Source organism: Triticum urartu, chromosome 6A (genome assembly GCF_056163025.1).
Source record: "Triticum urartu cultivar PI428250 chromosome 6A, HENAU_Tu73, whole genome shotgun sequence".
Classification (NCBI taxonomy): Eukaryota; Viridiplantae; Streptophyta; class Magnoliopsida; order Poales; family Poaceae; genus Triticum; species Triticum urartu.
In genome coordinates, this window is record NC_141878.1 from 551,165,954 (window position 1) to 551,186,107 (window position 20,154).

At 47.1% G+C, this 20,154-nt stretch overlaps 1 protein-coding gene across 1 annotated transcript; it reads left to right on the plus strand.

The window, feature by feature from the left end:
- The first annotated feature begins 2,855 nt into the window (after window positions 1-2,855).
- On the plus strand, window positions 2,856-19,585 carry LOC147966238 (uncharacterized). Its single transcript, XM_087530764.1, has 4 exons — window positions 2,856-3,297; window positions 15,003-16,630; window positions 16,828-17,826; window positions 17,921-19,585. The coding sequence occupies exons 1-4, from the start codon at window positions 2,856-2,858 to the stop codon at window positions 19,583-19,585; spliced, it is 4,734 nt and encodes a 1,577-aa protein (XP_087386890.1).
- Window positions 19,586-20,154: the final 569 nt, after the last annotated feature.

The following is a 20,154-nucleotide window of genomic DNA, read 5'->3' on the forward strand; positions in this document are numbered from 1 at the left end:
AAGGAAAAGAGTAAGTTAGGGGATGTTGGTGGTCCTCCGCACCGACGCAAACAGAGAATCTCTAGATTTTCCACTGCTACTGCTAATGAAGTTGAAGTCCCAAGTCTACATGATGAGTTCATCTCCCGTACTCCACCATCGCAGGTGCTTGCTCTAAGTTGACAGTGTGATAATTGGTTTCATGTTGCATATGTTGTCTAGCCTGTATTTCTTCTATTTTGATTAAATTTCACCTGCTGAGTTTATACGTTATACATGTGCATATGACATGGCTTTTTGTGTCTAGAATACACTGCATCTATCTATCATACCACATTCTTACATCAAAGTACTGCTGTTGTGTATCCCGCATCAGTCACTCATGATTGGACGCTTTTAACATGGCAGTTTGATAGTGGTTGCATCTTGCATTGATTTCTACGTTGTACTGCTTCTAATTTTTCGAATTGCCACTTATGACACGACACTTTTAACTTGGCAGAGTAATATTGGTTGCATCTTTCATATGGTGTCTAGCTTGCATTACTTCTATTTTCTTGAAAATCCTTCTGCTTAGTTTGCACATCGTAGCTGTGAATATGTCATGCCGTCCTATTTTTCTTACATATTCCATCCTCATACGGTTGTCTTACATCAAAGTATTGCTTGTCTGTATCATGCATCAATGAGTTCTGAAGAGTGATTTTATTCTTTTGTGTTGTGGGTACAGCTTGACATGGCAAAGTCAAAAAAGAGCAAGGAAAATAATATAGTAGGGAGTGTTGTTACTCGTTGGGTGAAACGGAAAAGGTTCTGCCATCGAGATTCTGCTGGTACTTATAGTGCAGTAGAAGGTCCAAGTCCACCGGCTAAATCTACAAGCACAGTATCACCTGCTATACCAGCTGTAGCATCTACTTCAACTGTACCAGCATCTCAACCAGTTACTCGTTCGTTTGCTCCGGAACTGGCCAGTTCCCAAGCTGCCTTCACACCTAATACTACTTTCGAAGCACTGCTGACACAACAGGACTTGGCAAGATCAGATGAACCTCATGAGCATCAACACCAAGACGGTACCTGACCGAGTCAAGTTGCAGTTGCATGCTCCTTTATATGTACTCTCACAGTTTGATGTACACTAACACTTTCCATATTCATTGTTGAACTAGCACCATGGCGCAAGCGGAAACAGACATCAGGGATAATGCTTGACAGATTAACAAAATCTAAAGGAGGAAGAATGGAGATCCATTTTGAGGCAGGTTTAAAAAAGTCACGTGATGCTATAGAGTCAGCCAAGTTAGTATCAGAGGCAGCCGTTGCCATTAGGTGTCATGCACGTATCCTCCCAACGTGGATCCAGTACAGGAATGAGAAAGGCAATACCATGTTTAACACCTTCCTTGACCATTTATCCGTAAGTAATGTTATTCATCGCAATTAGTAATATTGTCTTGCTATGTCCCATACTTTCTAGCTTCCTCCTAATAAGACTCACATTCTTTTTTCAACAGATGATGTTCAAGTTGGATCCGAAAGATGATGCAACTAAACAAGCATGCACTCATGTTTTTCAGTCTGCTCTGCGATAGTATCGGTACCACCTTAGAAAAATCTCACTTTGAAGGCAAGGCTAACAATGAAATCGCCCAAACATCTCCAGTGGAATATATTACAGATGAAGACTGGACAGCCCTTGTTAAACACTGGTCTGATCCAAAGTATCAGGTAGGCTATATGTATTTGATCAGACCACATATTGAACTTGTATTTATGTATGTGCCTTACAAGTGTATCTTCTTCTAGGCTAACTGTTTGAAGAACAAAACCAATCGTTCTAAAGTGAAATTCCAACAGACAACGGGATCTCGTAGCTATATTGCACACTGCGAGGCTCTTGTAAATAGCTGCTACTTCCTTCTTCTTTTTGTGCCATATTACCGTATCTATATTGACTTGTTCCAAATACAGAGGGAAGCCCGTGCGGACCAAAAAGAACCTAAACCGAATGAAGTGCAAATCTTCAAGGATTGCCACACCAGCAAGATGAAGGGCATGAGCACACCAATTCAAGCCATTGTTGTAAGTCCTTACTCCTCCTGCCTTGAATTGATTGGTACTGTGATGTGTTCATTTAACTACTTGGTTTGCAGCCAATGTTAGTTACTCTGTTCACTTTTATTCATCATCGTGCGTATACTTCTCCGGTAACAGCCAAGTAAAGAAAAAAAGAGAAAGAAGAAAAAAAGGAAAAAGGAAAAAAAAGAAAAAGGAAAAAAAGAAAAAAAAAGAAAAAAAAGTTGAAAAAAAAGTCAGGTCAGCTAGCATCTAATTTGGCCTGATTTGTTCTGTTTGTTACTCAGACTGTAGTTTTGCTGCTACTTGATCGCCACTCCATCAATCATCTATTTTCGAGCTTTGATATACACTGCGTTTACACTTTACTTATATCTAGCTTTTAGAGCTACTCATATTTTGATCGGTTTTCACATTCATTTGATTCAGTATCTGGGCTTAGATTGTTTTCTCTCTTACTAGTCGACTGCCAGCACTAGTTAGGAGTTTGAGCAATTATTCAACTTGCATTGCTTTTTGCTAAATTGTGCCACTAATATTGTGAGTTGAGAAGCCATTCCAAGCTACACTTTTTACTACCAATAAGTACAGGTCCCCGCTCTACTGATTCCTGGTTATCGCTCTATCCAATCTTCATCAGTCGTTTGAAGCCAACACCAACGCGCCGATCACCACCTCTTGCACTAGTAAGAACAGGTAAGAATTTGATACTAAGCTTGAGTGTTAGCGAATTTTTTTCCACCACATCCTACTAGTTGATAGGGTTTATACACTGTGTTTTTTCTCTTTCGCTAACAATGGCACAGGATCAACCCACACTTGAGGGTCTCACCGCGGATGTGAAAGTCACCAGCGAGCGTCTTGCCCAACTTGAGGGTGCTCAGATTGCAGCTGAAGAGAGGCTCAAGGCCATAGAGGATGCACAGGGTGTTGCGAACACACAGCTAAAGGACATCTTGTCACGTCTGGACGAGTTGCGGACTGCACCCCACGTCAACAACAACGTTGACCCTCGCAACTCCACGGGTGGCGCCGCTATTTCGCGAGCTCGACGTGTGCCCATGGGTCATCCACAACACCCAGCTACTACCAGTGATGCTGCCACCATAAACCAGCACCGACAAATTCCTCCCCGCGTCACCGATGAACATGGGGACAATTACGAGGATTATTCTAGTGACACCAAGGTCGACCACCACAATGACCATGCTCATCAGCAACTGTGTTTCAACCGTCAAGGTATGGCACGAGGTCCACCTAGGTATGACTTTCGAGATTATGACCACTCTAGTGCTAAAATTAAATTTACTATGCCTGCTTTCAATGGTAAATTTAATCCATATGTTTATCTTGATTGGGAACTTTCAGTTGAACAAAAATTTGCATGGCATGATATTCCTTAGAACCAAAGAGTTAGGGCAGCCACTAGTGAATTTACAAACTTTGCTTCTATGTGGTGGAGTGAATATTGTCGTATTAATGCAAATAATATACCTACTACTTGGGGTGCTTTAAAACGAGCTATGCGACAACGTTATGTTCCTTCATATTATGCTCGTGACAAACTAAATGAATTGCAACGTTTAAAACAAGGTCGTAGTTCAGTAGAGGATTATTATCAAGAATTGCAAACTGGCTTAGTACGATGTGGATTAGTTGAAACCGAAGATGCTATGATGGCTCGATTTTTAGGTGGTTTGAATCGTGATATTCAGGATATATTGGACTATAAAGAGTACAATTCTATTACTCATTTGTTTCGTTCTGCTTGTAAAGCTTAAAGGGAAGTACAGGGACGACACAACAAGGGACTAGGTAACTTTTCTACAGGTCGTTACTCATCATGGACACACTCTCCCACTATCCCACCCACTACCGAGGCAACACCACATATCCCGAACAATGGTGCACTCCCAACAAGTTCAAAATCAGCTCCACAATCCTCTGCGGCATCGAGAGCAATTTCTCAGGCACCCACCACTTCGTCTGGACGCACAAGGGACATGAAGTGTCATATATGCAAAGGTGGCGGGCACTTGATGAAGGACTGCCCAAATAAACGAACATTCATTATGCGGGAAGACGGTGAGTACTCCTCTACTAGTGATTTGGATGAAGATACACGCGCTATGCTTGCCACTAATAATGCATATGACATTAAGGAGCATGACACAGAGGAGATACATGTTAATGCTGAGATGGCCGATCAGTACCCAAGTCTTGTAACCTTGCGTGTACTTAGTGCCCAGGTGGGGCATATTGAGATGCCTATACGCCATAATCTTTTTCAAACTAAGTTTGCTGTCAAAGGGCATTCCGTTCGTGTGATCATTGATGGTGGAAGCTGCAATAATTTGGCGAGTATAGACATGGTCGAGAAACTTTGCCTCACCACTACGAGACACCCCCATCCATATTGAAGGAAATATGCCCTAGAGGCAATAATAAAGTTATTATTTATTTCCTTATATCATGATAAAAGTTTATTATTCATGCTAGAATTGTATTAACCGGAAACATAATACATGTGTGAATACACAGACAAACAGAATGTCACTAGTATGCCTCTACTTGACTAGCTCGTTAATGAAAGATGGTTATGTTTCCTAACCATGGACAAAGAGTTGTTATTTGATTAACGGGATCACATCATTAGTTGAATGATCTGATTGACATGACCCATTCCATTAGCTTAGCACCCGATCGTTTAGTATGTTGCTATTGCTTTCTTCATGACTTATACATGTTCCTATGACTATGAGATTATGTAACTCCCGTGTGCCGGAGGAACACTTTGTGTGCTACCAAACGTCACAACGTAACTGGGTGATTATAAAGGTGCTCTACAGGTGTCTCCAAAGGTACATGCTGGGTTGACGTATTTTGAGATTAGGATTTGTCACTCCGATCGTCGGAGAGGTATCTCTGGGCCCTCTCGGTAATGCACATCACTTAAGCCTTGCAAGCATTGCAACTAATGAGTTAGTTGCGGGATGATGTATTACGGAACGAGTAAAGAGACTTGCCGGTAACGAGATTGAACTAGGTATTGGATACCGACGATCGAATCTCAGGCAAGTAACATACCGATGACAAAGGGAACAACGTATGTTGTTATGCGGTCTGACCGATAAAAGATCTTCGTAGAATATGTAGGAACCAATATGAGCATCCAGGTTCCGCTATTGGTTATTGACCGGAGACGTGTCTCGGTCATGTCTACATTGTTCTCGAACCCGTAGGGTCCGCACGCTTAAGGTTTCGATGACAGTTATATTATGAGTTTATGAGTTTTGATGTACCGAAGGAGTTCGGAGTCCCGGATGAGATCGGGGACATGACGAGGAGTCTCGAAATGGTCGAGACGTAAAGATCAATATATTGGACGACTATATTCTAACATCGGAAAGGTTCCGAGTGGTTCGGGTATTTTTCGGAGTACCGGGGAGTTACGGGAATACGGGAGAAGAAGTATATGGGCCTTATTGGGCATTAGGGGAGAGGGAGAGGCAGGCTGCGTGCCCCCCCAAGGCCTAGTCTGAATTGGACTATGGGGGAGGGGCTGCGCCCCCTCCTTCCTTCTCTTCCCTCTTCCCCTTCCTTGTCTCCTACTCCTACTACATGGAAGGACTCCTAGTTGGACTAGGAAAGGAGGAATCCTACTCCCGGTGGGAGTAGGACTCCCCTAGGGCGCGCCATAGAGAGGGCAGGCCCTCCCCTCCTCCACTCCTTTATATACGGGGGCAGGGGGCACCCCATAGACACACAAGTTGATCCACGTGATCATATTCTTAAACCGTGTGCGGTGCCCCCTTCCACCATAATCCTCGATAATATTGTAGCGGTGCTTAGGCGAAGCCCTGCGACGGTAGTACATCAAGATCGTCACCACGCTGTCATGCTGATGGAACTCTTCCCCGACACTTTGCTGGATCGGAGTCCGGGGATCGTCATCGAGCTGAACGTGTGCTAGAACTCGGAGGTGCCATAGTTTCGGTGCTTGATCGGTCGGGCCGTGGAGACGTACGACTACATCAACCAAACGCTTCCGTTGTCGATCTACAAGGGTACGTAGATCATACTCTCCCCTCTCATTGCCATGCATCACCATGATCTTGCGTGTTCGTAGGAATTTTTTTGAAATTACTACGTTCCCCAACAGTGGCATCCGAGCCTAGGTTTTATGTGTTGATGTTATATGCATGAGTATAACACAAGTGAGTTGTGGGCGATATAAGTCATACTGCTTACCAGCATGTCATACTTTGGTTCGGTGGTATTGTTGGATGAAGTGGCCCGGACCGACATTACACGTACGCTTACGCGAGACCGGTTCTCCCGACGTGCTTTGCACAAAGGTGGCTAGCGGGTGACAGTTTCTCCAACTTTAGTTGAACCGAGTGTGGCTACGCCCGGTCCTTGCGAAGGTTAAAACAGCACCAACTTGACAAACTATCGTTGTGGTTTTGATGCATAGGTAAGATTGGTTCTTGCTTAAGCCTGTAGCAGCCACGTAAAACTTGCAACAACAAAGTAGAGGACGTCTAACTTGTTTTTGCAGGGCATGTTGTGATGTGATATGGTCAAGACGTGATGAGTTATAAGTTGTTGTATATGATGATCATTATTTGATTGAAGTTATCAGCAATTGGCAAAATCCTTATGGTTGTCTCTCTCTTGCATAAGATGCAAGCGCCAAATAATTGCTTTACTTTATCGCTATGCGATAGCAATAGTTGCAAGAGCAATTGTTGGCGAGATGACCATGTGACGACACATTGATATAGATCAAGATGATGGATATCATGGTGTCATGCCGGTGACGATGGAAATCATGACGATGCTTTGGAGATGGAGATCAAAGGCACAAGATGATGATGGCCATATCATGTCACATATTTTGATTGCATGTGATGTTTATCTTTTATACATCTTATTTTGCTTAGTTCGGCGATAGCTTTATAAGATGATCTCTCACTAATTATCAAGAAGTGTTCTCCCTGAGTATGCACCGTTGCGAAAGTTCTTCGTGCTGAGACACCACGTGATGATCGGGTGTGATAGGCTCTACGTTCAAATACAATGGGTGCAAAACAGTTGCACACACGGAATACTTAGGTTATACTTGACGAACCAAGCATATACAGATATGGCCTCGGAACACGGAGACCGAAAGGTCGAGCGTGAATCATATAGTAGATATGATCAACATAGTGATGTTCACCAATGAAACTACTCCATCTCACGTGATGATCGGACATGGTTTAGTTGATTTGGATCACATGATCACTTAGAGGATTAGAGGGATGTCTATCTAAGTGGGAGTTCTTAAGTAATATGATTAATTGAACTTAAATTTATCATGAACTTAGTCCTGGTAGTATTTTGCAAATCATGTTGTAGATCAATAGCTCGCGTTGTTGCTTCCCTGTGTTTATTTTGATATGTTCCTAGAGAAAATTATGTTGAAAGATGTTAGTAGCATTGATGCAGATTGGATCCGTGATCTGAGGTTTATCCTCATTGCTGCATAGAAGAATTATGTCCTTGATGCACCGCTAGGTGACAGACCTATTGCAGGAGCAGATGCAGACGTTATGAACGTTTGGCTAGGTCAATATGATGACTACTTGATAGTTTAGTGCACCATGCTTAATGGCTTAGAATCGGGACTTCAAAGACGTTTTGAACGTCATGGACCATATGAGATGTTCCAGGAGTTGAAGTTGATATTTCAAGAAAATACCCGAGTTGGGAGATATGAAGTCTCCAGCAAGTTCTATAGCCAAAAGATGGAGGAGAATCGCTCAACTAGTGAGCATGTACTCAGATTGTCTGGGTACTACAATCGCTTGAATCAAGTGGGAGTTAATCTTCCAGATAAGATAGTGATTGACAGAATTCTCTAGTCACCATCACCAAGTTAGTAGAACTTCGTGATGAACTATAGTATGCAAGGGATGACGAAAACGACTCCCGAGCTTTTCATGATGATGAAATCGATGAAGGTAGAAATCAAGAAAGAGTATCAAGTGTTGATGGTAGACAAGACCACTAGTTTCAATAAAAGGGCAAAGGGAAGAAGGGGAACTTCAAGAAGAACGGCAAGTAAGTTGCTGCCCAAGTGAAGAAGCCCAAGTCTGGTCCTAAGCCTGAGACTAAGTGCTTCTACTGCAAAGGGACTGGTCACTAGAAGCGGAACTGCCCCAAGTATTTGGCGGATAAGAAGGATGGCAAAGTGAACAAAGGTATATTTGATATACAGATTATTAATGTGTATTTTACTAGTGTTCGTAGCAACCCCTCGGTATTTGATACGGGTTCAGTTGCTAAGAGTAGTAACTCGAAAACGGGAGTTGCAGAATGAACAGAAACTAGTTAAGGGTGAAGTGACGATGTGTGTTGGAAGTAGTTCCAAGATTGATATGATCATCATCGGACACTCCCTATACTTTTGGGATTAGTGTTGAACCTAAATAAGTGTTATTTGGTGTTTGCGTTGAGCATGAATATGATTTGATCATATTTATTGCAATACGATTATTCATTTAAGTTAGAGAATAATTGTTGTTCTGTTTACATGAATAAAACCTTATATGGTTACACACCCAATGAAAATGGTTCATTGGATCTCGATCGTAGTGATACACATATTCATAATATTGAAGACAAAAGATGCAAAGTTAATAATGATAGTGCAACTTATTTGTGGCACTGCCGTTTAGGTCATATTGGTGTAAAGAGCATGAAGAAACTCCATGCTGATGGGATTTTGGAATCACTTGATTATGAATCACTTGATGCTTGCGAACCATGCCTTATGGGCAAGATGACTAAGACTCCGTCCTCCGGAACAATGGAGCGAGCAACTGACTTATTGGAAATAATACATACTGATGTATGTGATCCGATGAGTGTTGAGGCTCGCGGCGGGTATCGTTATTTTCTGACCTTCATAGATGTTTTGAGCAGATATGGGTATATCTACTTGATGAAACACAAGTCTAAAATATTTGAAAAGTTCAAAGAATTTCAGAGTGAAGTGGAGAATCATCGTAACAAAAATAAAAGTTTCTACGATATGATCGCAGAAGTAAAATATATGAGTTACGAGTTTGGCCTTCAGTTAAAACAATGGGAAATAGTTTCACTACTCACGCCACCTAGAACACCACAGTGTAATGGTGTGTCCGAACATCGTAATCGTACTTTACTTGATATGGTGCGATCTATGATGTCTCTTACAGATTTACCGCTATCGTTTTGGGGTTATGCATTAGAGACAACTACATTCATGTTAAATAGGGCACCATCTAAATCCATTGAGACGACACCGTATGAACTATGTTTTGGCAAGAAACCTAAGCTGTCGTTTCTTAAAGTTTGGGACTGCGATGCTTATATGAAAAAGTTTCAACCTGATAAGCTCAAACCCAAATCGGAGAAATATGTCTTCATAGGATATCCAAAGGAAACTATTGGATACACCTTCTATCATAGATCCGAAGGCAAGACTTTTGTTGCCAAATTCGGAAAATTTCTGGAGAAGGAGTTTCTCTCGAAAGAATTGAGTGGGAGGAAAGTAGAACTTGACGAGGTAACTGTACCTTCTCCCTTATTGGAAAGTAGTTCATCACAGAAATCTGTTCCTGTGACTACTGCACCAATTAGTGAGGAAGCTAATGATAATGATCATGTAACTTCAGATCAAGTTACTACCGAATCTCGTAGGTTAACCAGAGTGAGATCCGCACCAGAGTGGTACGGTAATCCTGTTCTGGAAGTCATGTTACTAGACCATGACGAACTTGCGAACTATGAGGAAGCGATGATGAGCCCAGATTCTGCGAAATGGTTTGAGGCCATGAAATCTGAGATATGATCCATGTATGAGAACAACGTATGGACTTTGATGGATTTGCCCGATGATCGGCAAGCCATAGAAAATAAATGGATCTTCAAGAGGAAGACGGACGCTGATAGTAGTGTTACTATCTGCAAAGCTAGACTTGTCGAAAAATGTTTTTGACAAAGTTCAAGGTGTTGACTACGATGGAATTTTCTCACTCGTAGCGATGCTTATGTCTGTCCAAATCATGTTAGCAATTGCCGCAATTTTATGAAATCTGGCAAATGGATAAACAAAACTACATTCCTTAATGGATTTAAAGAAGAGTTGTATATGATACAACTAGAAGGTTTTGACAATCCTAAAGGTGCTAACCGAATATGCAAGCTCCAGCGATCCATCTATGGACTGGTGCAAGCATCTCGGAGTTGGAATATACGCTTTGATAAGTTGATCAAAGCATATAGTTTTATACAGACTTGCGGTGAAGCCTGTATTTACAAGAAAGTGAGTGGGAGCACTACAACATTTCTAATAAGTATATGTATGACATATTGTTGATCGGAGATGATGTAGAATTATTCCGCAAAGCATAAAGGAATGTTTGAAAGAGTTTTTTCAAGGAAAGACCTCGGTGAAGCTGCTTACATATTGAGCATCAAGATCTATAGAGATAGATCAAAATGCTTGATAAGTTTTTCAATGAGTACATACCTTGACAAGATTTTGAAGTAGTTCAAAATGGAACAGTCAAAGAAGGAGTTCTTGCCTGTGTTGCAAGGTGTGAAGTTGAGTAAGACTCAAAACCCGACCACGGCAGAAGATAGAGAGAGAATGAAAGTCATTCCCTATGCCTCAGCCATAGGTTCTATAAAGTATGCCATGTTGTGTACCAGACCTATTGTATACCCTGCCCTGAGTTTGGCAAGGGAGTACAATAGTGATCTAGGAGTAGATCAATGGACAGCGGTCAAAATTATCCTTACTGGAATAAAGGATATGTTTCTCGATTACGGAGGTGACAAAAGGTTCGTCGTAAAGGGTTACGTCAATGCAAGTTTTGACACTGATCCAGATGACTCTAAGTCTCAATCTGGATACATATTGAAAGTGGGAGCAATTAGCTAGAGTAGCCCCATGCAGAGCATTGTTGACATAGAAATTTGCAAAATACACGCGGATCTGAATGTGGCAAACCCGTTGACTAAACTTCTCTCACAAGCAAAACATGATCACTTTTTGGGTCTTAATGACATAGCGATGTGAACTAGATTATTGAATCTAGTAAACCCTTTGGGTGTTAGTCACATGGACATGTGAACCAATCACATAAAGATGTGAACTATTGATGTTAAATCACATGGCGATGTTATCTAGATTATTGACTCTAGTGCAAGTGGGAGACTGAAGGAAATATGCCCTAGAGGCAATAATAAAGTTATTATTTATTTCCTTATATCATGATAAAAGTTTATTATTCATGCTAGAATTGTATTAACCGGAAACATAATACATGTGTGAATACATAGACAAACAGAATGTCACTAGTATGCCTCTACTTGACTAGCTCGTTAATCAAAGATGGTTATGTTTCCTAACCATGGACAAAGAGTTGTTATTTGATTAACGGGATCACATCATTAGTTGAATGATCTGATTGACATGACCCATTCCATTAGCTTAGCACCCGATCGTTAGTATGTTGCTATTGCTTTCTTCATGACTTATACATGTTCCTATGACTATGAGATTATGTAACTCCCGTGTGCCGGAAGAACACTTTGTGTGCTACCAAACGTCACAACGTAACTGGGTGATTATAAAGGTGCTCTGCAGGTGTCTCCAAAGGTACATGTTGGGTTGACGTATTTCGAGATTAGGATTTGTCACTCCGATCGTCGGATAGGTATCTCTGGGCCCTCTCGGTAATGCACATCACATAAGCCTTGCAAGCATTGCAACTAATGAGTTAGTTGCGGGATGATGTATTACGGAACGAGTAAAGAGACTTGCCGGTAACGAGATTGAACTAGGTATTGGATACCGACAATCGAATCTCGGGCAAGTAACATACCGATGACAAAGGGAACAACGTATGTTGTTATGCGGCCTGACCAATAAAAGATCTTCGTAGAATATGTAGGAACCAATATGAGCATCCAGGTTCCTCTATTGGTTATTGACCGGAGAGGTGTCTCGGTCATGTCTACATTGTTCTCGAACCCGTAGGGTCCGCACGCTTAAGGTTTCGATGACAGTTATATTATGAGTTTATGAGTTTTGATGTACCGAAGGAGTTCGGAGTCCCGGATGAGATCGGGGACATGACGAGGAGTCTCGAAATGGTCGAGACGTAAAGACCGATATATTGGACGACTATATTCGGACATCGGAAAGGTTCCGAGTGGTTCGGCTATTTTTCAGAGTACCGGGGAGTTACGGGAATACGGGAGAAGAAGTATATGGGCCTTATTGGACTTTAGGGGAGAGGGAGAGGCAGGCCGCGCCCCCCCCCCCAAGGCCTAGTCCGAATTGGACTAGGGGGAGGGGCTGCGCCCCCTCCTTCCTTCTCTTCCCTCTTCCCCTTCCTTGTCTCCTACTCCTACTACATGGAAGGACTCCTAGTTGGACTAGGAAAGGAGGAATCCTACTCCCGGTGGGAGTAGGACTCCCCTAGGGCGCGCCATAGAGAGGGCCGGCCCTTCCCTCCTCCACTCCTTTATATACGGGGGCAGGGGGCACCCCATAGACACACAAGTTGATCCACGTGATCATATTCTTAAACCGTGTGCGGTGCCCCCTTCCACCATAATCCTCGATAATATTGTAGCGGTGCTTAGGCGAAGCCCTGCGACGGTAGTACATCAAGATCGTGACCACGCCGTCGTGCTGACGGAACTCTTCCCCGACACTTTGCTGGATCGGAGTCCGGGGATCGTCATCGAGCTGAACGTGTGCTAGAACTCGGAGGTGCCATAGTTTCGGTGCTTGATCGGTCGGGCCATGGAGACGTACGACTACATCAACCAAACGCTTCCGTTGTCGATCTACAAGGGTACGTAGATCATACTCTCCCCTCTCGTTGCTATGCATCACCATGATCTTGCGTGTGCGTAGGAAATTTTTTGAAATTACTACGTTCCCCAACACATATTACATCCAATGGTTCAACGACTGTGGTAAGTTGAAGGTAACACGTCGTGTGCGAGTACAATTTACACTTGGTTGATATCATGACTACCTTGACTGTGATGTTGTACCTATGCAAGCTTGTTCTTGGTAGAACAAATTCGTATACTCTTGTGTTTGAACGAAAAACCATCAACTTGCTTCCTATGACCGGTGATGAAATAGTAAATGATGGGAAAGCTAAATCAGCGGACCATACTATGCACACTATGCTTGCTATCAATTTTGAAATGTTTCCGCTGATTGTCCCAACTTGTGATCCGGATATACAGTTGATCAATTGAAAGTGCAGTGGGGTATTTCGCCCAATTATACGAGTGTCGTGTTCCCCACAGGGACTAGGCGACGGCAACTATGCTCAGCTTAAGCTAGGTAACACGATTCGGGTGATGAAAGCAAGAAAGTAAAACTAAACTAAATAGGGTTGTCGCCAAAGAAAATGCAGATAAGCAAAGGTAGATTCAGATTTTACTCAATGTATTTTTTTGTGTTTTTGTTTTAGTTGAGAAATAAAATGCTAACACAAGCAAACATCAAAATGCTAGGGAATTAAAAAGACAGGAATATATATATAACTATCTAACAGTTAACAGGGGGAAGAAACAAGGTTGTAGGACAGAACATAAATGTATCACGCACACATATGCATATATATCGCAGGTACTTGAGACAACATAGAAGTCACATGTACTGGAGCTATCACAGGAACTTACAAACTGGAATTTTCTACAACAGGCAATACATAGGCTATATATATGACACAGAGACACCACTGAATCATAGAAGTTTCAGAAATTGTAAACTGAATATTCAGTTTTACACTTCTCAAGAACACTGAAAGCACATTCAACACAAAGATCACAGGTGATCTAAATTATTAAAGTAAACTAACTGACATACAGACACAAATAATACTAATTCAGAATAGAATATAGTTGATCTAGCATCCACTAATAACTCACAGAAATTACATACACACGCATAGAAAGAGAGAGATGACGAGAAAGAAAGAGAGCAGCAGCAATTTTGTTGGGTAGAGGAGAAGCGACACTAGGAGGAGCAGCTAGCAGCGTTGGGTTCAGAGAAGAAGAAGTGGCAGCAAAAAGTTAAGGTTCAGAGCAGCAGCAAGGTGAGGAGAAGATGAAGAAGAACAACAGCAGGAGTTGCGAGAGAGAGGAGCAGCAGGGGCGCATAGGAAGAAGGAGCAGCAGTAGGCGTTGAATAGAAGAGAAGCAGTAGCGCTAGGAGAGGGAGAGAGTAGCAGCAAGGATGAGGGAAGGAGGAGCACAAGGGTTAGGAGAAGAAGATTGGGGAGAAGAAGAGGGAAGCGGGCAGCAGGGGGAAGGATCTAGGTGCGGCGGCGGCTGAAATAGAGGGATGTTGCAGAGGATGGGGGTGATGGAGGCTGCAGGTGCGTGGTGCGGCGGCGAAGATGGAGGATGGGTGGCGCTGGGTGCTGGTGGCGCACCTACCATGTCGGCCTGGCCGTGGCGGCGGCCTGAGATGGAGAAGAAATCAGGGGAGAGAGAGAGAAGTGTCAGGCCCAAAGGGGATCGGTGGTTGTGCTAGGGATTTTTATCCCTCACAATCTGATCTGCCACTTGCAATTTTGCCCTCCTACTTCTCTTCTTTCTTCCCAAGTTGGTCCCTGTCATGTGGGGCGCTGCGTACAGGCGCGGGGCGCGCGCCCAGGAGCAGCAGCCGACGGCCACAGCTGGCGAGGCATGATCGGGGCAAGGAGTCTTGATCCTACGTTGTTTCCTAGAGTCCAGGAGTAGTTAGTTTCCTAGTTTGTTAGAAGCCTGATCCTACGTTGGTTCCTAGAGTCCAGGAGTAGTTAGTTTCCTAGCTTGTTAGAAGCCCATAAGGCCTTTATATATCCTGTAATCTGCACCCTTTGACGCAGGCAATAAATCATTATCTCCTACCTCCTCCTCTACTCGTAATCTCTTCTCCTGCACCATTGAGCAGTTAGGCAAAAACCCTAGCGCTCCTATCAACCGAGACTACGAACTACGTAGTCGAGGTCCTGCTGTCTTGGGCATCGAGGTCCTTGACAACTTGGTATCAGGTTCCAGGCGATCCTCTTCCTCGTCCGCGCTCCATCCGCAGCCCGCCGCCACCCCTGCGTCCGCGCCAAGCACACCTCCATCGCCACCATCCGCCGCCGCCTCAGTCACTTCCGGCATGGCAGAACCAACCACTACTGATCTGGCCAAGATGATCGAGGCCTTGACTGCAACGGTTGCGTCCCTGCAGACGTCCGTCGCCGCGATCCAGAAGGACAAGTCCACCTCCTCGTCGAGCGCTGCCGACGCCCACGATGGGCAGCACCACAATGATCGCCCGCCCCGATTTCAGAAGATGGACTTCCCCAAGTTCGACGGCAAGTCCGATCCGCTCGCTTTCCTCAACAGATGCGAGTCCTTCTTCCATCAACAACGGGTCACCGAGGAGGAAAAAGTCTGGATGGCGTCCTACAACCTTGAGGGTTCTGCCCAGCTGTGGTACATGCAGGTCCAGCGTGACGAGGGCATTCCGCCATGGCGCCGCTTCTCCAAGCTGCTCAACCTCCGCTTCGGGCCACCTCTACGCGCTAACCCGCTGGGCAAACTAATGGCGTGCAAGCGCACAACGTCCGTAGTCGACTTCCAGGAGCGGTTTGAGGCGCTCCTCCCCCAGGCAGGCGTCTTATCAGAGACACAGAAGGTTCAGATCTTCACCGCGGGACTCCAGCCACCCCTCAGCCTCGACGTGGAAATCCACAACCCGCAGTCCCTCGCCGTCGCCATGAGCCTCGCCCGCAAGTTGGAGCTGCGCGACCAGTGCGCGCTCACCTCCGCGCCACCGGTGCGTTTTCAGCAGAAGGGCATCCTGCCGGCGCCCGTACCACGCCTCGCGCCCCCCGCACCGGCTCTACCAGCCGCACCCCCTGCTCCTAGTCTGCCGGAAGGGCACCCAATCAAACGCCTGTCACAGACAGAGATGGAGGAACGCCGTCGCCTGGGCCTATGCTTCAATTGTAATGAGAAGTTTGGCAGGGGCCACAACCGCGTCCGCCAGCGCATCTTTCTCCTCGACCTGGCGCCGGACGACGACGACGACACGGCCTCCGCAACCGCTGATGCCTCGCCGGCCGACCCTCGAATCTCGCTCCACGCGATCTCCGGCGTGCGCATGAGCGAGACCATGCAGATGCATATCACCCTCGGGGGTGTCTCCCTCCTCGCCCTGATCTACTCAGGCTCCACCCACAACTTCATCGCCGAGGAGGCGGCCGCTCGTGCTACACTGCCATCCCCCACCACCGAGGAGATGCGTGTCACGGTGGCCAATGGCGAGCGTGTTCCGTGCCAAGGCGCATACCGCGCTGTGTCCTTCCGCATCGACCAGGAGGCATTCTCGGAGGATTTCCTCGCCTTGCCGCTCGCAGGCTATGACGTCGTCTTGGGCACGCAATGGCTGGCGACGCTTGGACCGATCCTGTGGGATTTCCGCGCCCTCTCCATGACGTTCTGGCGGAGGGGCCATCGGGTCTGCTGGCGCGGCCTTGCCGGACCAGACGGGCCAGCCCTGCAATCATGCAATGGCCGCGCTTTCCTCGACCCCATCATCACCGAGTTTGACGGCATCTTCGCCGAACCCTCCGGCGTACCACCACTCCGTAGCCATGACCACGGCATCACCCTGCTGCCCGGCTCCGCCCCGGTGGCCGTCCGTCCGTATCGCTACCCGCCGCGCACAAGGACGAGCTGGAGCGTCAGTGCGCCGCCATGCTCGCCCAGGGCATCATCCGAGCAAGTCGTTCCGCATTCTCATCGCCGGTACTACTGGTCCGCAAGCCCGACGGGTCCTGGCGCTTCTGCATCGACTACCGCGCCCTGAACGCCATCACCATCAAGGATGCATTTCCAATTCCGATGGTGGACGAACTCCTCGACGAGCTCCAGCGCGCTCGTTTCTTCACCAAGCTCGAGTTACGCTCCGGCTACCACCAGGTGCGGATGCGTGCGGAGGATATCCCAAAGACTGCCTTCCGTACCCACGACGACCTCTACGAGTTCCTGGTGATGCCGTTCGGCCTCTGCAACGCGCCGGCGACGTTCCAGGCACTCATGAACGATCTGCTGCGGCCGTACCTACGCCGCTTCGTTCTCGTCTTCTTCGACGACATCCTCATATTCAGCGAGTCGTGGGCCGATCATCTTCGCCATGTGCGCACCATCTTTACCGTACTGCACCAGCACCAGCTCTTCGTCAAGAGGTCCAAATGCTCTTTCGCCATCGAGTCGATCTCCTACCTGGGTCACACCATCTCCGCGGCCGGAGTGGCCATGGATCCGGAAAAAGTGCAGGCCGTGGCCGACTGGCCGCAGCCTCGCTCGGCGCGCGCGGTCCGGCGGTTTCTCGGTCTTGCAGGATACTACCGCAAGTTTGTCAAGGAGTTTGGCGTGGTCGCCGCGCCCCTGACGGCCCTGCTTCGCAAGGACGGCTTCTCATGGTCGTCGGAGGCGGCGGCAGCTTTTACCGCCCTCAAGACGGCGGTCACCACGGCTGCCGTGCTCGCGTTGCCCGATTTCACATGGCCGTTCATCGTCGAGTGTGACGCGTCTACATACGGTTTCGGGGCCGTCCTTCTCCAAGATCAGCACCCGGTGGCCTTCTTCAGCCGGCCGGCCGCGCCTCGTTACCGTTCTCTGGCGGCATATGAACGGGAACTCATTGGCCTGGTGCTCGCTATTCGCCATTGGCGACCGTACCTCTGGGGGGCGCCAATTTGTGGTAAAAACTGACCACTACAGTCTCAAATTCCTCCTTGACCAGCGCTTGGCAACCATTCCGCAGCACCACTGGGTCGGCAAACTACTGGGTTTCAATTTCACTGTGGAGTACAAGGCCGGTAGTACAAACACGGTGGCGGATGCCCTTTCCCGCCGCGACACGGAAGAGACGGGGGTCACGGCTATATCTGGTCCTCACTTCGACTTCATCGACCGCCTACGGAAAGCTTCGTCCACCGACCCAGCACTCGTCGCGCTACGCGAGGATATAACGGCAGGCGCTCGGCAGCTGCCGTGGGCGCTCTCCGACGGCCTCGTCACTTTTAACGGCCGCCTCTACATCCCGCCAACGTCTCCACTACTCCAGGAGCTTCTCACCGCAGTGCACGATGACGGACACGAAGGCGTCCTGCGCACGCTGCATCGTCTCCGCCGCGACTTCCACGCACCTAACCTGCGCAAGACGGTGCAGGAGTATGTCCGCGCCTGTGGTACTTGCCAGTGCTACAAGTCCGAGCACTTGCACCCAGCTGGTCTGCTGCTGCCACTGCCGGTGCCCACGGCCGTGTGGACTGACGTCGGCATCGATTTCGTAGAAGCGCTCCCTTGTGTGGGCGGGAAGTCTGTTATCCTCACCGTGGTGGATCGCTTTAGCAAGTACTGCCACTTTGTGGCGCTGGCCCACCCGTACACGGCAGAATCAGTGGCGCAAGTGTTCTTCGCTGAGATTGTGCGTCTCCATGGCGTCCCGCAGTCCATGGTCTCGGACCGCGACCCCGTCTTCACCTCGGCTTTTTGGCGGGAGCTCATGCGCCTCACCGGGACCAAGCTGCACATGACGACGGCGTTTCATCCACAGTCGGATGGCCAAACAGAGGCTGCTAACAAGATCATTGTGATGTACCTCCGTTGTCTCACCGGGGATCGTCCCAGGCAGTGGCTCCGGTGGCTTCCCTGGGACGAGTACATATACAACACCGCCTACCAGACAGCGACCCAAGAAACTCCGTTCAAGCTGGTGTATGGCCGTGACCCTCCCACTATTCGCTCTTATGAGCCGGGCGATACACGGGTGGCTGCAGTGGCCAGGAGCATGGCAGACGTCCGCTATCATCTACAGCAGGCACAAGCGGTCTACAAGTCCTACTACGACAGACGCCACCGGGACATTCGGCATGACATGGGCGATTGGGTCTGGCTTCGTCTTCGCCAGCGCGCCACGTCCTCTCTCAACCTGCCAACCAGGGGCAAGCTCAAGCCACGCTTCTATGGACCGTACCGCATTTCAGAGGTCGTCAACGACGTGGCCTACCGCCTTGAGCTTCCGGCACGCTCATGCCTCCATGACGTGTTCCACGTGGGCCTGCTCAAGAAGTTCTTCGGCACGCCTCCAACTGCACTACCGGGATTGCCTCCGATCCACAACGGGGCGGCGGTTCCAGGACCGGAGCGCGTGACTCGTGCACGACTAGCACGCGGCGTTCGCCAGCTGCTCGTCCACTGGAAGGGTGAAGCAGCATCATCAGCTACATGGGAGGATCTTGACAGTTTCGTCGAGCGCTACCCCGCTTTTCAGCTCGAGGACGAGCTGCTCATCGAGGGGGGAGAGATGTCATGTGGGGCGCTGCGTACAGGCACGGGGCGCGCGCCAAGGAGCAGCAGCCGACGGCCACAGCTGGCGAGGCATCATCGGGGCAAGGAGTCCTGATCCTACGTTGTTTCCTAGAGTCCAGGAGTAGTTAGTTTCTTAGTTTGTTAGAAGCCTGATCCTACGTTGGTTCCTAGAGTCCAGGAGTAGTTAGTTTCCTAGCTTGTTAGAAGCCCATAAGGCCTTTATATATCCTGTAATCTGCACCCTTTGACGCAGGCAATAAATCATTATCTCCTACCTCCTCCTCTACTCCTAATCTCTTCTCCTGCACCATTGAGCAGTTAGGTAAAAACCCTAGCGCTCCTATCAACCGAGACTACGAACTACGTAGTTGAGGTCCTGCTGTCTTGGGCACCGAGGTCCTTGACAGTCCCTCTCTTCTTTGGCTAGCCCCTCTGGTTACTTCTTATCATCACACACAAGTCCATTCTTCCTTCTCTTCTTTTCACTTGACTAATTCTCTTAGCCACCCAGTCCAGATCTTGGAAGTTTATAGTGCCTTTGCGCACTTTTCTGCAAAAGAAACAAATGACTTGTAAATGATTCTTTATATGATTTTCATGCAAATATTCAATATTTCACAGCAAGAATTGATGGTCATATCTCAATAAACCGCATATTTAAGT

Coding starts and splice junctions, on each gene's coding strand:
- LOC147966238 (XM_087530764.1), top strand. CDS start 2,856: ATGGCACAGGATCAACCCACACTTGAGGGTCTCACCGCGGATGTGAAA. Junction 3,298..15,002: donor ACTGTGTTTCAACCGTCAAG/GTATGGCACGAG, acceptor CCTTTGACGCAG/GCAATAAATCATTATCTCCT. Junction 17,827..17,920: donor AACGGGAACTCATTGGCCTG/GTGCTCGCTATT, acceptor CTCCTTGACCAG/CGCTTGGCAACCATTCCGCA.